Here is an 18,644-nt window from a genome sequence, read left to right as displayed (position 1 = left end):
TGAGAATTTAAGGCCTTCCCCACCTCCTCTCCATCCATAGTCAAAGACTGACTGGTTTGGAAGTACAAAATCCAAATCCTCTGCCTTGAGGAGGACAAATCCTAAAGTATAATTTATGCTCCAGTGTTTCCCCTGCGATGAGTCTTGTTTGGTTTCTTCCCTTTGCCTATTCTCTCTTCTCCCACTCCCTTACTAGTTTCTTCTGGGAGCATTTCCTTGATAAATCACTTGGACCCAAATTCTTAGTTCAAAATCTGCTTCCTAGAGAAACTGACCTAAGACATCTCCTTGAAAGGGAAGGAACACACCCTCCCTATTCCTTTTCTCTATCCTACTCCCTTCAGTGCAGGCGTGATGGCTGGAGCTCCAGCAGCCATGTTGAACACTGAGAACAAGGGCAATAACCTAGGGTTGCAGAGCTGAACAAGTCTGACTCCATGCTGACGTCACCTTAACAGCCCTGAACTGCCTGCACGCAGTGTAAACCTATTTTATGTGACAGAATAAAACCTTGTGTGTTCTACCCACTATACTTCAAGTCTTGGTTACTTAGAGCCAAACAAAAAAATTCCTAACTTTTATATGCCCCTAGTTACTAGTTAAGTGCTTGGGAAAGTTACCAATGTTCTCTGAACCTTGATTCCTCTACCTTATATAGGATTGTTGGGGTAATGAGCAGGTCATCAATTCCTCCCAAATAGCTCCTAGAGAACACCTTGTTCTCCAGGAAATTTTTCTTGATTAATTGAAGGAGGGATGATGGTTGTGGCTTCAAGTTATCATCTCTAAGAGTTCAGTCTTCATCTATTATCCCCTGAAATGGACCCACCCTTTGCAGAGTACTTAACACAAGCATATTCCTATTCGTTCAAAGAATGCCTTTCACATATCTCTGGATAGGTGTTGATTTTATGGAGTCACAGACTGTTAAATAAAAGAAACTAAGTCTTCTCAAAACATGGTAGGGTGAGAAATAGTAGAGCATGCCTCTGTACCAAACACCAAAAATATAACAACATCTGGTGCAGAAAATATCAACAGCAGAATTAATAAAACAGACCTCACTGAGAGAAACACTACATGCAGCATTAGCTCTGTTTTTAAACCTTGGACCCTGTGGTAGACTGGAGTTATGTACCCCAGAAACACATGTTCTTAATACATTCTGTGGGTGTGGACTCAGTGTATATAGGATCTTTGGATGAGGCTACCTCAGTTAAGGTGTGGCCCAACTGAATCCCGATGGGTCTTAGTCCTATTATTGGTGGCCTTACAGGGAGGACTACTTAGAGAGAAGCTACATGGAGGAGAAAGGAGAAACTTCGCCATGTAACAGAAAAGCCAAGAACCAAGGATCACCGGTAGCCAGCCCCAGTGCACATTCTTTAGGGAGAAAGCATTGCTTTGCTGACACTTCGATTTTGGACTTCTCACAGGCTCAAAACTGTGAGCAAATAAATTCGCATAGTTTAAGCCAACCCATTGTATGGTGTATGTTTAGCAGCCGGGAAACTAATGCAAACCCCAAAGAAGACACTCTAGATTTTGCTGGGGGGTGGTTTGTAGTAAATAGCTGGGGAAAATGAAAAATGACAAACTCCACAAATAAGCAGGATTGGATGAAGGAAATCCACTTTAAGAGAGAGAAGAGTGATAAGGACTGTAAGTCAAGAATGATCACATGATGATAAAGACAGCAAGAGAGTAGCAAAGAGGAACTTTCATTTAGAGCAGTGCCTGACACATAATAGGCCCTTGATAAATATCTGCTAAAAACACTGCAAAAGGCAGCAAACAGTAATCAGACAATGGTGAAAAGAATTAGTGAGGTGCAAGATAAATGGAGGGCCAAAACCAAGATAAAGGATTAATGAAATAGATGCAAACAAAGGAAAATTACCTGGTAGATTCTTTTAAAAACATGAGTATCCAAACAAACAAACAAACAAACAAAAACCATGATTATCCAATTTAAGAATAAGGGTAGCAAATAAATAAAAAACGTAGGGATTATTTAAACTCTCACTAAGCAAACATTTGAAGAGAACTTTCCAGGATCGAAAAAACTTTGAGTCAAGACATTTACTGCTCTTGGAATGCCTTCCAAAATAATCCCAGAAGGAAAGACTGCAAGACTAATTTCTTTTCTCATCAGTTACACTGTTAGTTCCCTACATAATACTGCCCTTCCCTTCTGCCTCAATAAAGGAAACTTGACTGTATTCATGATGGCAATGAAGATGGGGTGGGGTGGGGAGGGAAAGTATCATGGTTCTTGATGGTGATATCTAAGTGGAAGTTGAGGCTTCCAAGAAAGTTCTTTCCAGGGGTACCAACCCAGCTGGCACACACTTTTGCTTTTTCTTTTCCTTCTTGCTCCCTGCCTCAATGGCAGTAGTGATGCTCGCAGGCGCAGGAGCCCTCTATGCCAAAGCAGAAGGTCTGAAAGTACTGGCACAATGGTGGCCTCATAGGTGGTTATCATATCAGCCTGGGACTGCCAACCTCCCAACTTCTTTTTACATGAGAAAAGTCAACTCTTCTGTGTTTAAGCCACTCTTTGGGTTTCTGTTACATGCAGCCCAAAGCAATCTGCAATTGAGATATTTATCAAGTTTTTAATTTTCAAATGACTGAGATGAAGGAACGGTAATATAGGCAGCAAGAAGGAGCAATACAACTTTAAGTGTCAATAAATGGGATCCCAGGATTAGGAACAGGGAAGCATCAAGCACATTGTCTAAGAATACAAGAAGCTGTTAACAAATGTTGATTCCTTACTTTTCCCTCCCACTCAGTGTTAAGCAGGCATTCTTTTCAGAATGCATAGGGAAAGTAATTCTTCCTAAGGTTAATTATCTTGTTTTACTTTTTGTTTGAAGGCAGAAACAAGCCTTGAGAAAATTCAATGATGTTCATTAAATTATCAACTAAAGCTTAAACATCTGGAGACCTAGAACCGTAAATGAAGAGGGAAATGACGAAGAATCATGCTAAAGAGAAAAAGTTTAATTGTGATGTGCTTCTGGTTATCAGGTATGAGGATACAAGGTAGGGTCTAAGATGAAAAAAATGTACTTTTTAAAAACCATTTCCAGAGACCAAGTCACAAGAAGAAGGGCCTGGGAACAAGGGAGTAAGGGGGACTGAGGATGAGATCAAGGACAAAGATGAAAGACTCCATATTGTCCTTACTGATGCCTTAATATTGTACTTCTCAAAACTGACCCAATAGATTCCTGCCGTTTTAGCCAACCCACTGTATGTTCTTTGTTTTAGCAAGACGGGACATATGACAGTTTTTGGTACCAGAAGGTGGAATGCTTTGATGACAACTAAAAATGTGGAAATGGCTTTGGAATTGGGTTACAGGCAGAGGCTGGAAGAATTGGGAAGTGCTTGATAGAAATAAAGTCTAGATTGTTTTGAAGAGGCTGCCAGCAAATATGGATATTGAAGGTACCTCTGCTGAGGTCTTAGAAGGAAATGATGAGTGTATTACTGGGACCTGGTAAAAAGACGATCCTTGTTATAAAATAGCAGAGAACTTGGTGAAATTATGTTCTGATGTTTGATGAAAGGCAGAACTTGAAAGCATTGAACTTGGACATTTAGCTGCGGAATTACTAAAGAAGTTACAGAAGGTACAGCCTGGGTTTTCCTTGAATCTTATAATAAAATGTGAGGGTACAGGGATAAATTGAAAATTAAACTTTTAAGCACAAAGGAACCAGAACTTGATGATTTTGAAAATTCTTTGCCTATCCAGGTAGTGTGTTCTGAGAGTTGGGCAAGAAGTGGCTCTTTCTTGGACCTCCTTGAACTTTTAGGAAGTGAATTCCTGGAGGATAGGGTCCATATAAGGGTTTAACTGAACAATCCTTTGCTAAAGAGGGTGTAGCTGAACAGGGATCCAGTGAAAGCCATTTCAGTGAAAGTCAGATTGGAAATGCAGTCATCTAAGAAAGATCTGAGGAAAGATCTTTAATCTCATTGTCTGTACCTCCTTGACCTGCATACAAAGTCAACAAAGCTTTTGCAAAATTTGTGTGAGCAGAACCACTTTCAGTCTAGACTGAGGGACAGAGAAGGGATGAAAGGAACACGTGTGAGCATGCTATTGGCCTTGGTTTTCATTCTGGTGCAATCTAAGAGATGGTCTAAAAGTCAGCAAATACCTGCTAACACAATGCAGAAATTTTAATACTCAAGTTAAACATCAGATTTCAGTATGTAAAGCATTAGGATATAAACAAATGTAACATTAATAAAATACTAATAAAAAGAATGCAAATGATTAAATTAGTAATACTGAATATATGTGTCCCAAACCACACAACAAAACATTATTTTGAGTGTATTAACTAGGTTTTTGGAGGGTGGTAGAGGATTAGGTTCCCTCCAGCTCCAAAATTCTGTTAACAGAAGAGGAAAAGCAGCTGAACTATGTACAGATACCAGGATACAAAGAACCACTCAATAAATAAAAAAGAGAAATCTGCAAAATGCACATTCTCAATTCATTATGTGATAATTTTAGAAATAAATCAAAGCATAATTATATAGCCAACACATAGAATTACTTTAAAAAGCAGCCCTCTGCATAACATTTGAGATGAGTTAAAGAGCTAAACACTTAAAAATCTAGAGAATGGATGAGTTTATCTCAACTATGAAAAGACCTAAATTTATGAAAAACTTTAGAAAACCACCAGTGAAAATGAGCATGTTTGGCTAAATAATAACATTTTATATATACAAAAAAATGTGTTAATCAAAAGGTAGTACAATGGGATCAATATTTTGAACTATATATATAAACACACATGTATATAGTTTTATATACTATAAATATATGTATTAGTCAGGGTTGTCTAGGAACCACAGGAGATATCTGTAAATATGAAATTTTATAAAAGTGTTTCACGCAACTGTAGGGATTCACAAGTTCAAATTCTATGGAGCAGGCCACAAGATGGCAACTCCGATGAGGGTCTTCAGGGAATTCCCAGGAGAGGCAGGGTGGCTGAAGTAGAGATGAAAATTCTCTCTTCTGACCGCTGAAGTTGTCATCTGTTTTAGTTTGTTAAATGCTATATTGAACACAATATATCAGAAATGGAATGACTTTTAAAAAGGGAATTTATTAAGTTATAACTTCACATTTTTAAGGCTATAAAAATAGTCAAACTAAGGCATCCAGGGAAAGATCCCTTGACTCAAGAAAGGCCGATGGGTTCAGAACACCTCAGTCAACTGGGAAGGCACTTGGCTGGTGTCTGCTGGTCCTTTGGCTTCTGGTTTCAAACTGCTTTCCCAGGGTCATTTTTTTTCTGCATCTCCAAACATCTCTGCCTGTGTAAGCTCTCTCTGTTGGCACTCCAAGCATCTCCAAATGTCTTCTGGCTCTGAAGCAACTGCTGGCTTTCTCAGTTTCCAAACATCTGTGTCTGTATCTGCATCTGCAGTTTCTCCAAAATGTTTCTCCTTTTAAAGGACTCTGGTAAACTAATCACGACCCACCTTGAATGGGTGGAGTTACATCTCCATCTAATCAAAATGCCACACCTACATTAGATGTGTTACATCTCCTTGGAAACAAACCAGTCAAATGGAGTCCACCCTTGAATCAGGATGAAAAGAAACATGACTGTCTCAACAAGATTGGATCAGGAAAAAGGCATGGCTTTTCTGGGGCACATAACAGCTTCAAACTGGCACATCACCTCTCCCATAACAGCCTTCAACTGATTGGATTAAACATCACTCACTGTGGAAGACACTCCCCTTAGGTGGACGTAGATGTAATCGGCCATAGATGCAATCAATTGACTGATGATTTAAGTTCGTGAAATGTCCTTACAGTAATGGTTAGGCCAGTGCTCGCCTGATGAGACAACTGGGCACCATCAACTGGCCACGCTGACACATGAACCTAACTATCACAATATACATATCACAGATATGAACCTAAGCGGACCCCTTGACCCTGAGACAGCTCCTACGACACCACAGAAGACCCTGTGGGATCCTCGGAATACACTTTGAAAACCACTGCCTGGTTGACCTTAGGATCAATGCCATTGAGATGTTCATCAGATTCTTAATAAAAGAGAAGACCCAAGATGCAGATAATCATGGTGCCAAGAGGCCAAGAGCTCACAGGCAAAATCAAGAAATGGTTTTTGTGATCAAATATCTGAATTGGAAATGAAAGTCCTGGTGATAACACCTCTAGTTGTCATGGTACATGACATGCTACTCCAAGCTATGACTTTGGATAAGTTGCTTGAGTGCTCTCAGCCTCAGTATCCATGTCTGAAACATGAGAATACGAATAGTACTCACCCTTACGGGATTATCATAAGAATTAAACATACATAAATATTTGTTCTGTGTTTACTGAAGGTAAGCACTCAAAAATTTTCTTTATTATACACAATAGTAAACTCACTTGTAACCCAAAACTCCAACAGCTTGAGGATGGTTAAGTGAATTATTTTACATGAATGTGAACACACGAAATATTTGAGAGTGTATATAGAAAATAAAGTCAAAGAAAAAAACACAAAACAGTAGGCACTCATAAATTACAATGTTCATGTGGAGTAAAGTTAGAAGAATATAACTATCCCTAGTACTTCTTAGAAATAAGTGATTGTACAAGAAACAACTAATTTGCTAATTTCACCTATGCAGGTAATTAAATGTCCTACACAGACTGGTACTTAAGTGATCTGCAAACTCAAGATGCTGCTGTAGCTCAAGAAGCGTTAAGGACCTCCCGTCCTTGTCCCTCCCAAAGGAAAGGAAGCGGGGAGCTCACAAAGGATTAAAGCTTCAGCTGAGGGACTCAAACTCTAGAGTTAAGCTGCCCCCAGGCTTTGGCCAGCATAATGTTTAAAATTTAGAATCTGAATAGCTGTGGTGGGGCTGCTGTCTCCAGCATACAGGCCCCAATTTCCCCCTCATGCCCACACCTACCTCCAGGTTATACTCATTTCTAATCATGGTCTGACCCCTGCTGCACTGGCTTCAGCACCTCTCTTCTAAAGAGAGGTGATCAACAGAAGAGATGCCAGGGTTGATAAGTGAATGGGATCAATAAACCAGAAACACTTTAACTAGGCTTCTAGAGACAGCTCCTTGGCCAAAGGAAAATGTAGGGGATGTGCTAGAGGTATTTCTGAAGTGACATGATGTCTGGCAGTTCAGGTGCCACTGCATTTCCCCCCACTGGCCTCAGCAGGACCGAGTGCTTTTGGGTCAAACAAAGTCATGTCCTCCTCTAAAGGCTGAGAGTGGTTCTTGGATACAGAGACAAAATTATTAGTGTACAAGTGATTGTCATCTCCTCCCCCACGCATCCTCTTCTTCCTTTTAAAGGGAAGGACTGTTGCCTGCTGGGTCAGCTCCTGGGAATCTCTTTTATTGTAGAGAGTTCAGATAATAGATTAAATGAGGGAGACCTAAAAGGGGTTGGAGAGGTTATATCAATGTACAGAAGAGAGAGCAGAGAGGGGAGAAAGAAGGAAGAGGAAGAGAAAGGCTGAGTGGGCTGAGGACTGGTGGGCAGGGATGAGAGGTTTAGGGACAGATGTAGGAGATATGAGGGACTTGAAGAAAAGGGGAAAAGGAACTTCCCTTTGCCTTAGAAATTGGAGGCATTTTAAGGCTCTTTAAAGACGCAAGCAAAACTTGAATTTACTCTTTCCTTGCTTTTGGTTAATGGACGATACTTCTTTGAGCAGAACGCTACCCTCATACAGGACCCCAAGAAGTCCAGGAGTTATTTGGGTTACATTTATGGAGGGGGAGAGAGAAGAGGAGGAATTTTAGGAGAAAACAAAAGGAGATGCAGCCAACATTACAAGAAAACTCACTGCCCTTCCCCTCTCTACATGGGACATGACTCCCAGGGGTGTGGACCTTACTGGCAACGTGGGGCAGAAATCCTAGTTTGAGCTGAGACTCAGCACCAAGGTATTGAGAAAACCTTCTCAACTGAAAGGGGGAAAAGAGAAATGAGACAAAATAAAGTGTCAATGGCTGAGAGACTCCAGAACTGAGCGATTATCCTGGAGATTATCCTTATGCATTAAATAGATATCACCTGTTTAGTTAAGGTATAACAGAGAGGCTGGAGGGAACTACCTGAAAATGTAGAGCTGTGTTCCAGTAGCCATGTTTCTTGAAGATGATTGTACAATGATATAGCTCTAGCAATGTGACTGTGTGATTGTGAAAACCTTGTGTCTGATGCTTCTTTTATCTACCCTATGGACAGATGAGTAAAACATATAGATTAAAAATAAATAAATAATGGGGGAACAAATGTTAAAATAAATTTAGTAGATTGAAATGCTAGTGATCAATGAAAGGGAGGGGCAAAGGGTATGGTATGTATAATTTTTTTTTCTGTTTTCTTTGTATTTCTTTTTCTGAATTGATGCAAATGTTCTAAGAAATGATCATGATGAATATACAACTATGCGATGAAAAAAGAATGTTTATATTGTATGTTGATTGGTTTTATTATTAAAAATTTTTAAAAAGGAGATGATTATTTTCCAAAATATAAACAAAATTTCCTAATGAAACAGACTGAGATGAACATATATATGTACTATACTGCTGGACAGTGGAGAAGGAGAGCTATGACCTGGAATATAACACTAATTTCAAGATACTGAGATTTTCCCACCTAGGAAAAAAATAATCGAACAAACCCAGGGTCCTCAGAATGGATAATATGAGCTTTCCCATGATTTTTGTTAACCCCAAGAGTAGGGTCCTCCCACCCTACCTGAGTGAATGCAAACTCTGACCATCTACGCCATGCATTGCCTTTAGTTATAATCTTCAAATGAACCCACCATTGTTTGCCTGAAACTATATGTTAAAGTGCTTTAAAAAGTATTGCTATGACTGGAAGTGGAGAATAGCTGGAAAAATACTGAGCAAAAACTAGCATTCTTCTGGGATCTAGATGGGAAAAGATTTTCTAATTATAAAGACAATGGAAGAAATCTCAAAGAAAAGAGTAAAATATGAAACTGCAGAGAAATTTTAAACATTTCTATATCAAAATAATAAGCACTGACCAAAAAAACAACAAGAGATAGAAAGCAGGACACAAACTTAAAGAGCTCAAGTACTTTAAGTGTAAAGCACAGATACCCATCGAGTAACAAACCATTAGTCTGCTCCCAAGAGAAAAACAGGGGAGGATTAGCAAGTTGATTCAGAGAAGATGAACTGTGTATTTAAAATAAATCAACTTTAGCATAAATCAAGGAAATTCTAACCATAATGAGATTCAATTTTACTTAATTACAACAATATGCTCATGTTAAAATGGTTGTACGGAAAACAACAAAACACAAAATTGATATTTTTCATTGATTTAAAGATGAACATTTTCCCTACATTTAAATCTCTGTAAAAGGGACACATCTCACCATTACAAGCATGTCAAAATTTAATTGGTAGTACATTTTCTTTTTTAATGGTACAGAAAATAGTGATGCATTTTAGATTGAATATAATACAAAACACAAGAATATTAACAGTGGTTCTTGCTGAATGGTGGTATTATGAGTGATTCCTACTTTCTCTTTTATACTTCCCCATATACTTCCAGTTTTCTAAATGAACATGCATTTCCTTTATCAGAAATGAAAGAAAACAAAGGCTGGTTCTAATTTTGACTGCTACTTTTTAGCTGTCTGGCTCTAAGCAAGACATTCATGTGCCCAAGTTTTTGTGCAAATGCTTTGTAAAGTTTTAAGTGCCTATTCAATGTAGATTTTATATCTTGACATGTGCAGGACATCCATTAATGTGTTCAGTGGGTGGCTTTGTTCTTTCTGAAAGCCCCATTCATCTTTGATGAAAGTGTATAGCTTTATTCTGTCAAATGGTGATTCCCAATATTTCGTTGTTTGAACTGGGTACATTTGATTTCAGAAGTTCTTTCCTCAGCCTTGTTCCCACGCAGGAAAAAAATAGACCGACTGGCATATAAATCAAGACTCCTAAAACAATATTCAGTTCAATGCCACAAGGAATAGCACATTACCCGGGCCAGATCTCACACCTATTAGCTCAGCCCCGGAACCCCATGAAAGCCTGGTAGAAAATGGCCAGGGGCCAAGAGGGAACGCCGGTATCATTGTCTCTGTTTAATTAAAAGGAATAAAACTATTTTTTTTTTAATCTAGTCACGTACTTTGAGAGGCATACCTCCCAGCCCAGGCTGAACTTCTCTGTCTGAGCTGTGCTAGCCAGGGTCATTTTCTCAGCTAGAAGCCCAGCACACTTTGCACCTGGATATTTCAGTTCCCGACCAGCTTGCTCCTTAGTGCACAAAACTGCCAACTGGTGAGGTCTTAGCAAGGCAACAGGTTAGCACATCCATGCGCTTAGCTAACACTTCCCTGATGTCATGTTTAAGTGCAGATTCTGATTTAGTTGGTCTGGAGTTGGCCTGAGACTCTGCATTTCTAACAAGCCACAAGGCTGATAACTTGTAGTTATCCACTGATAATTGCTGATTCATGGACCACTCTTTGCATAGTGAAGTGAGTCTCAACCCTCAAGGGAGGCCTCAATTTTCAAACATCTGCCAAGTCCTATCAGATAGGATGCAGTACAGTTTCTCCAAGTGTGTTTCTGGTACTGCCCATATCACAGTCATCTGGGGGAAATTTTTCAAAATGCAGATCTCAATAAGAGTCTCTGAAAGTGGGGTTCAAGTACCTACATGTTAATAGCACCATCTCTTTCCTCAGTTCATTCTTAAGGACACCAAAGCTTAAGAATCCCCAAGTGAAAATTCTAAATCTTCTTTCTGGATAGTTCACTGGACACTGCATGCTGGTCCTGTGTAGCTTCAGACTTTGGCCATGGGACTTCTACTGAATGCCATTTTGCATTGAGCGAGGCCACACCAGGCAGGAGCTTACAGGTGTCTCTCAGCTTTATGGCTGAGATGCTGCGGAGAAGGTACTCACCTCTTTACCTTGTTCCCTTGGTGACAATCCATAGGAGAAAGTTTTATCCAAGCCTAAAAAGGCTGGGTGTCCTCCAACGTGACCCACTTATTGCATTTTCCTCTTTATTTTGACAACTGGGAAAACTCAGAGCAGAATTTGGGTGCAGGTCCTTTTAACATATGTGTGTGTACATGTGTGTTAATTTGCGGCTTAATTTTTCTATTCTATTCACATGTTCTCATCTCCCCAGTGTGTTAAACTATCAGTAGACATTTCTGGTGTGCTGTATGCAGGACTGTTCACCCATATCTGGGTTTCTCCACTTCTGGACTCATGGGAGAATTATAATTCCCTAACCCTCTTGGAGCTGAGTATAGTAAAGTGACTTGATTGGGCCTCTGAAATGTGAATGCAGGTGACTGTCACTGCTAGGTGGTGTCTATTTACTTGCTGGTGCTCAACTCTTCAGCCCTTCCCCTCTCTCAGCAATCTTGGAAGCGCATGTTGATAGAGAGAAGCCTCAAGATAAAAGAAGCCTGGAACATGGAGGCAGCTCAGGAGACAGCTGCTATGAAGTGTCACTGCACCTGCAGTGGACTCTGTGTCAGTAGGAAGCAAACTTGCGTTGTGCTAAGATACTGAGATTTTAGGGATAGTTTCTTACCATAGCATAACCCAGGTCTACCCTGCCCGATGATATATGCAAGTTATAGAATACACAGGCAAATACAAAAACAAACTACTAAAAAAAGTAATTTTGAGACAAAAGGTATTCACAGAAGATCATTTAGAGGGTACACTGTTAATCTACTTCTCTGGATCCCTGAAATTTACTCTTGTTTCAAGTCTGATCACTAACCCCTTTCGGAACCAGCGTCCCTAAGTTGTGGTTCAATATTCTGCTCTGACTTTTAAATCAAAAGCCTCAATTGGACAACAGCTACATGAAATCCTCAACTGTGTTTTCTGGAAAATGTTGTTTGTGGACATCATCTACTGTTTTATGCAGTGGTTCCTACATAAAGTCCCATGGGAGAAACATTTTTGAGGATTCTGTCCTAGGAAAAGGCTTAGGCTTCTTCTTTTCTGATAGTAAGATTTCTAGAACGGCCCATACTCTGTGTGCTACAAAGCTTGGGACCAAACTTGAAGCTTTCCTAGTTACTGTTGGTGCTCTGCATGCCTCCTTTGGGATCCCTTTACCATTTCTGTGCACACTGGCCTGACTTCCACTGGCTGCTACCTGTATCTTAGTTCGAGGGTTGCCCTCGGGTTTTCCATGAAAAATCAGGCCAGAAGTATTCAGGAATCACAATCCAGCTTTTTAACCAACAATGACGAATGTGGGTATATAAGTATGGGTATACCTTATTTTCTTATGTTCCTCTTTACTGTGTTTCAGATATTAAGTTTTTTACAGATTGAACCTTTGTGGCAACCCTACATCAAACATATCTATTAGTGCCATTTTTCCAACAAGGTGTGTTCACTTCATGTCTCTGTGTCACATTTTGATAATTCTCACAACATTTCAAACTTTTTCATTCTTATTATATCTGGTACAGTGATCTGTGATCAGTGATCTTTGACTTATTAATCTAGTTGTTTTGGGGCACCATGAACTGCACCCATATAAGAAGGCAAACTTAACTGATAAATATTGCGTGTGTTTTCAACGCTCCACCAACAGGCCATTTCCCGATCTCTCTCCCTCTTCTTGGGCCTCCTAGTGCTAGAGACACAAAAATCTTGAAATTAGGACAATGACCTTTAAGTGTTAAAGTCAAAGGAACAGTCCCTGTCTTTCACTTTAAATCAAAACTAGAAATGATTACCGTATTGAGGAAGGCCAACTGAAAGCTGAGGCAGGCCAAAAGGTATGCCTCTTTTGCCAAAGAGTTAGCCAAGTTGTGAATGCAAAGGAAAAGTTCTTGAAGGAAATTAAAAGTGCTACTCCAGTGAATACATGAATGCTAAGAAAACAAAACTGCGTTTTTCTTGATTTGGAGAAAGTTTTAGTGGTCTGGATAAAATATCAAGCCAGCCACGACATTCTTTAAACAAGGCTCTAACTCTCTTCAATTCTACGAGGCTGAGAGAGATGAGGAAGCTATAGAAGAAAAGTCTGAAGTTATTAGAGGTTGGTTCATGATGTTTAAAGAAAGAAGTTGTCTCCATAACATAAAAGAACAAGGTAAAGCAGCATGTACTGATGTAGAAGTTGCAGCAAGTCATCCAGAAGAACTAACTAAGAAACCTGATGAAGGTAGCTACACCAAACACCAGATTTTCTAGGTAGACAAAGCCACCTTCTACTGGAAGAAGATGCCATCTAGATTTTCATAACTAGAGAGAAGCAAATGCCTGGCTTTGAAGTGTCAAAGGACAGGCTGACTCATTTATTAGGGGCCAGTGCAACTGGAGAATTTAAGTTGAAGTGAATGCTCAGTTACAGTTCTGAAAATCCTAAGACCTTAAGAATGATGCTAAATTTACTCTGCCTGTACTCTATTAATGGAACAACAAAGCCTGGATGACAGCACATCTATTTACAATATGGTTCACCGAATATTTTAAGCCCACTGATAAGACCTACTGCTCAGGAAAAAAAAAAAAAAGAATCCTTTCAAAATATGACTGTTCACTGAAAATATACCTGGTCACCCAAGAGCTCTAATGGAAATGAACAAGATGACTTGTTTTCATGCCTGCTTACACAACATCTATTCTATAGCCCCTGGATCAAGGAGTCATTTCAACTTTCAAATCTTATTATTCAAGAAATACATTTTATAAAGGCTATGGCTACCAAAGACAGTGAATCCTCTAATGGATCTGGGCAAAGTAAACGGAAAACCTTCTGGAAAGGATTCACCATTCTAGATGCCATTAAGAACATTTGTGGTTCATGAAAGGAGGTCAAAATATCAGCATTAACAGGATTTTGGAAGAAGTTGATTCCAACCCTCATGGATGATTTTGAGAGATTCAAGATTTCAGTGGGGGAAGTTACTGCAGATGTGGTGGAAACAGCAAGAAAACTAGAATTAGAAGTAGAGCCTGAAGATAAAACTGAATTGCTGCAATCTCATGATAAAACTTTTACCAAATGAGGTGTTGCTTCTCAGATGTGCAAAGAAAGAGGTTTCTTGAGATGGAATCTACTCCAAGAAAGTGGTTTCTGTGAACGTTGTTGCAATGACAACAAAGAGTTTAGAATACTGAACTTAGTTGATAAAGCAGTGGCAGGGTTTGAGGATTGAATTCAATTTTGAAAGAAGTTCTACTGTGGGCAAAATGCTATCAAACAGCATTGCACCCTATAGAGAAATCTTTATGAAATGAAGAGTCCATCAATGAGGCAAACTCACTGTTGCCTTGTTTTAAGAAACGGCCACAGCTGCCCCAACTTTCAGCAACCACCACCCTGATAAGTCAGCAGTCAGCAACACTGAGGCAACAGCCTTCACATCAAAAAGATTATCATTCGCTGAGGGCTCAGATGATGGTCAGCACATTTTAGCAACAAAGTATTTTTAAATCACACTATGTCCAGTGTTTTTTTTAAAAGACATAATGCTATTACACACTTAAAACACTAAGTATAGTGTAAATATAACTTTTGTATGCACTGGAAAACCAGGAAAAAAAAATGTGTGACTCACTTTACTGTGATAGTCCCTTTACTGCGGTGGCCTGGAACTGGACCCACAAATATCTCTGAGATATGCTTGTACCTCAGCTCCTGTGCCTGGGAACATGTGCCTCACATTGTTTCCAGGCTTCCACTTGGGATCAAGTACCAGTTATCCACCGTAGTTGCCCTAATAAAGTACCTTCTCTGCATGACTTCCTCCTCCCCCTACCTCTATCCCTTGCCCCTCCTAAGGGTGAAGGTCCCCAAATTCCGGACTCAGGGTCTGACTCAGAGGGAACCCACACTAAGACAAAGCTCCTCTCTAGCAATTTTATAGGTCCATTTGCGCTCCGTATTTCTATTCTTCTTTCTCCTGGTTCTATAATTTTATATTTCTTATTGTTTTATTGTATGCTTTTTTGTTGTCTGCTACCTATGTCTTTACAGAAAGTCATGGTGGAATGAATTTTTAGAAGAAAAACACCATCATGTAATGTTAAGATAAAATGCAAGATACAGTTTATAGAATTTGATCCCAATTTTTAAAAATACATGTGTGTGTATGCATAGAAAAAAAAAGATCAGAAGGAAATGTTAACAGTGTCTAACTTGGGGTGATATTACACAGAAGGTTTAAATCTTTTCTCTAATTATATTATTTTACAAAGAACATGAAGCTTTAGTTTTCCACTTACAAAATGGGGATAATACCACCTACCTGATGGAATTCTAGTGGTGATGAAATTGAGTGTGAATATGATGTGGGGCTTAACACAGAACCCAGAACACAATAGGTGTCTGTCTAATAAAGGGTAGCAGACACTGTTATTACAAATTTCATTATCAGAAAAATAGTAAACAATTTAAAGGGAAAATGTTAGAGATGGGAAGGTAAAAATAAGCCCACATTTCTATAGTGCTTGGCATTTTCCAAAGTGCATTTGCTTACATTGGTCCATGTGCCCCTTGCAACAACCCTGCAGTGGGGACAGGCTTGGGGGTAGTGGAGAACAGAGGATTAATATTTATTGAACAGCTACTATGTGCCAGAACCCAGGTTGGGTGCTTTGGACATGCCAGGGATGAGGCTGGGGCTCAGATCAGGAAAGAAATTTGCCCAAGTGACTGGCAGGGCCAACAGCGTCAACTCCACATACAGGTTTCGATCTGTTCCACCATGCTACCTTATTCTATTTGCATCTGAAAGCCTGTGGTCCTATGCGACCATCTGTCCATAACGTTCTTAGTTCTTACTGCCACAGCGAACGCCAAATCCATACACTTACTCGACTCCTTCCAACCTCCCTGCCGAGTGTGAACAGGTGGCTTGTGATGGTGGTGGTGGCTGGTGGATGGTCCCGGGGAATCTAGCCCCCAACATCTTACCAAGGCCACCTCAGATAAACATTCAATCTAAATAAAATCCCTGCACTTACCATGCGAACAGATTCAAGGTAAGTGTCACAGCGACATCTCCCAATCAGTTTGCTCAGCCCAGGCCCCCCCTACATAGAAATTCTGGAACTGTCTTCTGCAACATGGGAGGTGACGTGATGAGGGTCTTAAGGAATACCACCAAGAATGCCCAGCGGAGACCATGGTATGGGAGAGAGAACCACGCTGGGTAGTATTCCTTCTCCATCCCCCACAGTGCCCTGGGTTCTGGTCATCATGGAGAGTGCTACGGAAAGTTCTTGCCAGACACCCAGTTATTGTGATGTTACCATGGCCCACTGATGGGGGAAGGGCCTCTTGGGATGGGTTTGGGGTTGGGAGCTGGGCAGTTTAACACAAAGCACTTCAAAATGTAGCCTGTGTGTCCTTGAGCCGGTTGGTTCTCTGCTTCACCTCCCACTCACCAACTGAAACCTTGGATGCCTGGCCTAACCTTGGGAAGTCCTTCTTGACTAATCAGACTGAGGCTGATCTCTACTGTACTTGTGTTCCTCCTCCCAGCAGAACATCTACATCACACAGCTATGCCCAGGCGCCTCAAGTGACATGCCTTGTCTCCCCACTTCCCACGCCCCTCTAGAGAGCACGGGGCCCATCACCACTCAGCACCAAGCATAAACACCCTGTGCTGCTGGCCACTGTAAGCCCCTTTCCTTGCTCTGGGTGCCCTGGCAACCTGGACACCAGCTCCATTTTTTTTTTGTCTGGCCTTTCAAAGTCCCCTTCTCTGTTCCAGCTGCCCAAAAGTTCTCTTCTTTCTTCTGCATTTCTGTAGTTTCCCCAATTCCCTTATCATTAGATTATGCTTCAAAGGTGAACAATATTAGGGGTATGATGCAATGACCTCCAACCTCTTTCCTTCTTCTGGCATAACTGGCTGTAGCCATGCCACACTCTTGCTCAGAAATTCTCAATGGCTCCCAATTGCTTGCAGAACAAGTTCTAGCTCATCAGTCTGACAGTAAAACCCCTCTTTGTCCTGTTAGCCAGGAGATGTTCCCAGCCTTCCTCCACTACTCTATCTAAATAGGGAAGCCAGCACATGGGGCCCTCCTCCCTATTCCTCTTCCAAAGCGCAATGCGTTTTAAGTCCTCAACCCAAATCATATCTAATGCTAAAGGTTCCACCCAAATGTTACTTCTTCCCTGATTGTTGCTGGGAGGAAACACTTTCCCTCCTTTGAACCCTCATTAGCACTTTGTTTTCCTTTCTTACTTCTAATCTGGTATCTGTTTTCCTTTCTAAAAGTTTGAAGTCAAAGACAGTCTTTTTATTATTTGGGTTCCCCCCTCTGACCTAGTAGGGAGTCTTGTGTATAGTAGTAACTCAAATATTTATAGGTTCCTGTCCTTATAAGTTATCTCCCTAATTTTCCTTGAACTCAAATTCTAATTCCTACAAAGGTGGTTCTCCAACTTAACCACTCCACTCCCCCTTGGGGACTTGGTTAAAATGCAGATTATGATTGAAGTTGCCTGGGAAGGGAGCCGAGATTCCATATTTCTAGCAGCTCTCAGGTGATGCCGAGACTACTAGTCTATGGGCCACACTCGGAACAGCAAGCAAGCAATTTCACCTGCTGAGCACAGCCGTGGCGCCAAGGCTGGGGGTCAGAGGATGAGCTGAAAGCCAAGAAACACAGTCCTGCCGCGGGGGACACCTGGCGGGGCTAAGTGGAGGCCAAAGAAAGGATGCCTGCGGGTCTGGCGGCCCTTGCTCCGTCCCACGTGGTCTCCCCGCGGCCCACTTACCTATAGTGGACACGACGGTACCTACGAAGTAGAAGGCACCGGTGAAGTCCCAGCGCGGGCGGACGTTGTCCACGCGGATGCCTGCCCCGGTGGCCTCCTCGTAGTGACGGAGGAAGCCGCGCAGCTCGTCGCGGCTCAGGTTGTGGCGGCGGCTGAAGTTGGTGAGACGCTCCTCCCAGCGCTGCTTGGCCTGGCGCTCGTGCGCCAGCTCCAGCGCTGAGAAGACGGCGGCGCCGCCCAGCAGGTAGAGCACAATGAGCGCCGCGAGCAGCAGGAAGCGCGCGTTGTCCTCGTTCAGGTGGCCGGGGCCGCAGCTGCAGCCGCAACCCCGGCCGGCCATGGCCCAGCCGACGGGCGCCGGCTGACTCTCGCCCAGGCTGCCCCAGCGGAAGTCGGGGCTCGGCCCGGCGCTCAGCCCACTCCCGGACGCCCGATGCCGGGCTTGCCCATGACCACCGAGCGCTCCCCCAGCCCGCGTGGCTTACGGGGTCGCCGCCTCAGCGGCTTCTGCGGCGCCACCTCCCCGCGTCCGCCTCGACTTCTGGTTTCAAATCCGCTTTGTCGCCGCTGCCCACCCCCCACCCCCCACCCCCGCCCGCCTCGGAGTTCTCCTTGAAGCTGACGCGCCGAGTAACGCGGCGCAGAGTCCGGCTTCTGCTGGGCGCGCTGGGCGCGCGGGGCGCTCAGTTTCCACCCGGCGCGTGGATGCCCGGCTCAGATTTAGGAGGAGTGGCGCGTTTTCAGGGCAAACTTGAGCGAACTTGAATTTTCCCCGAGGCGAAGGTCCGGGGCCCCGGAAGCTG

General features: G+C 42.0%; 1 protein-coding gene across 1 annotated transcript in view; it reads right to left on the bottom strand.

Moving 5' to 3' along the window:
* The window catches only part of KCNK13 (potassium two pore domain channel subfamily K member 13), a 136,326-nt gene extending 118,145 nt beyond the window's left edge, over nucleotides 1-18,181 (bottom strand). The window contains exon 1 of the mRNA XM_077123309.1: nucleotides 17,842-18,181. Within this exon, the coding sequence (XP_076979424.1) occupies nucleotides 17,842-18,181 (340 nt within the window). The remainder of the gene's footprint in view (nucleotides 1-17,841) is intronic.
* Between the last annotated feature and the right edge of the window lie 463 nt (nucleotides 18,182-18,644).

Source organism: Tamandua tetradactyla, chromosome 12, assembly GCF_023851605.1.
Source record: "Tamandua tetradactyla isolate mTamTet1 chromosome 12, mTamTet1.pri, whole genome shotgun sequence".
NCBI classification, from domain to species: Eukaryota; Metazoa; Chordata; class Mammalia; order Pilosa; family Myrmecophagidae; genus Tamandua; species Tamandua tetradactyla.
The sequence above is the reverse complement of the archived record's forward strand: the minus strand, read 5'-3'. Positions and strand labels throughout refer to the sequence as shown.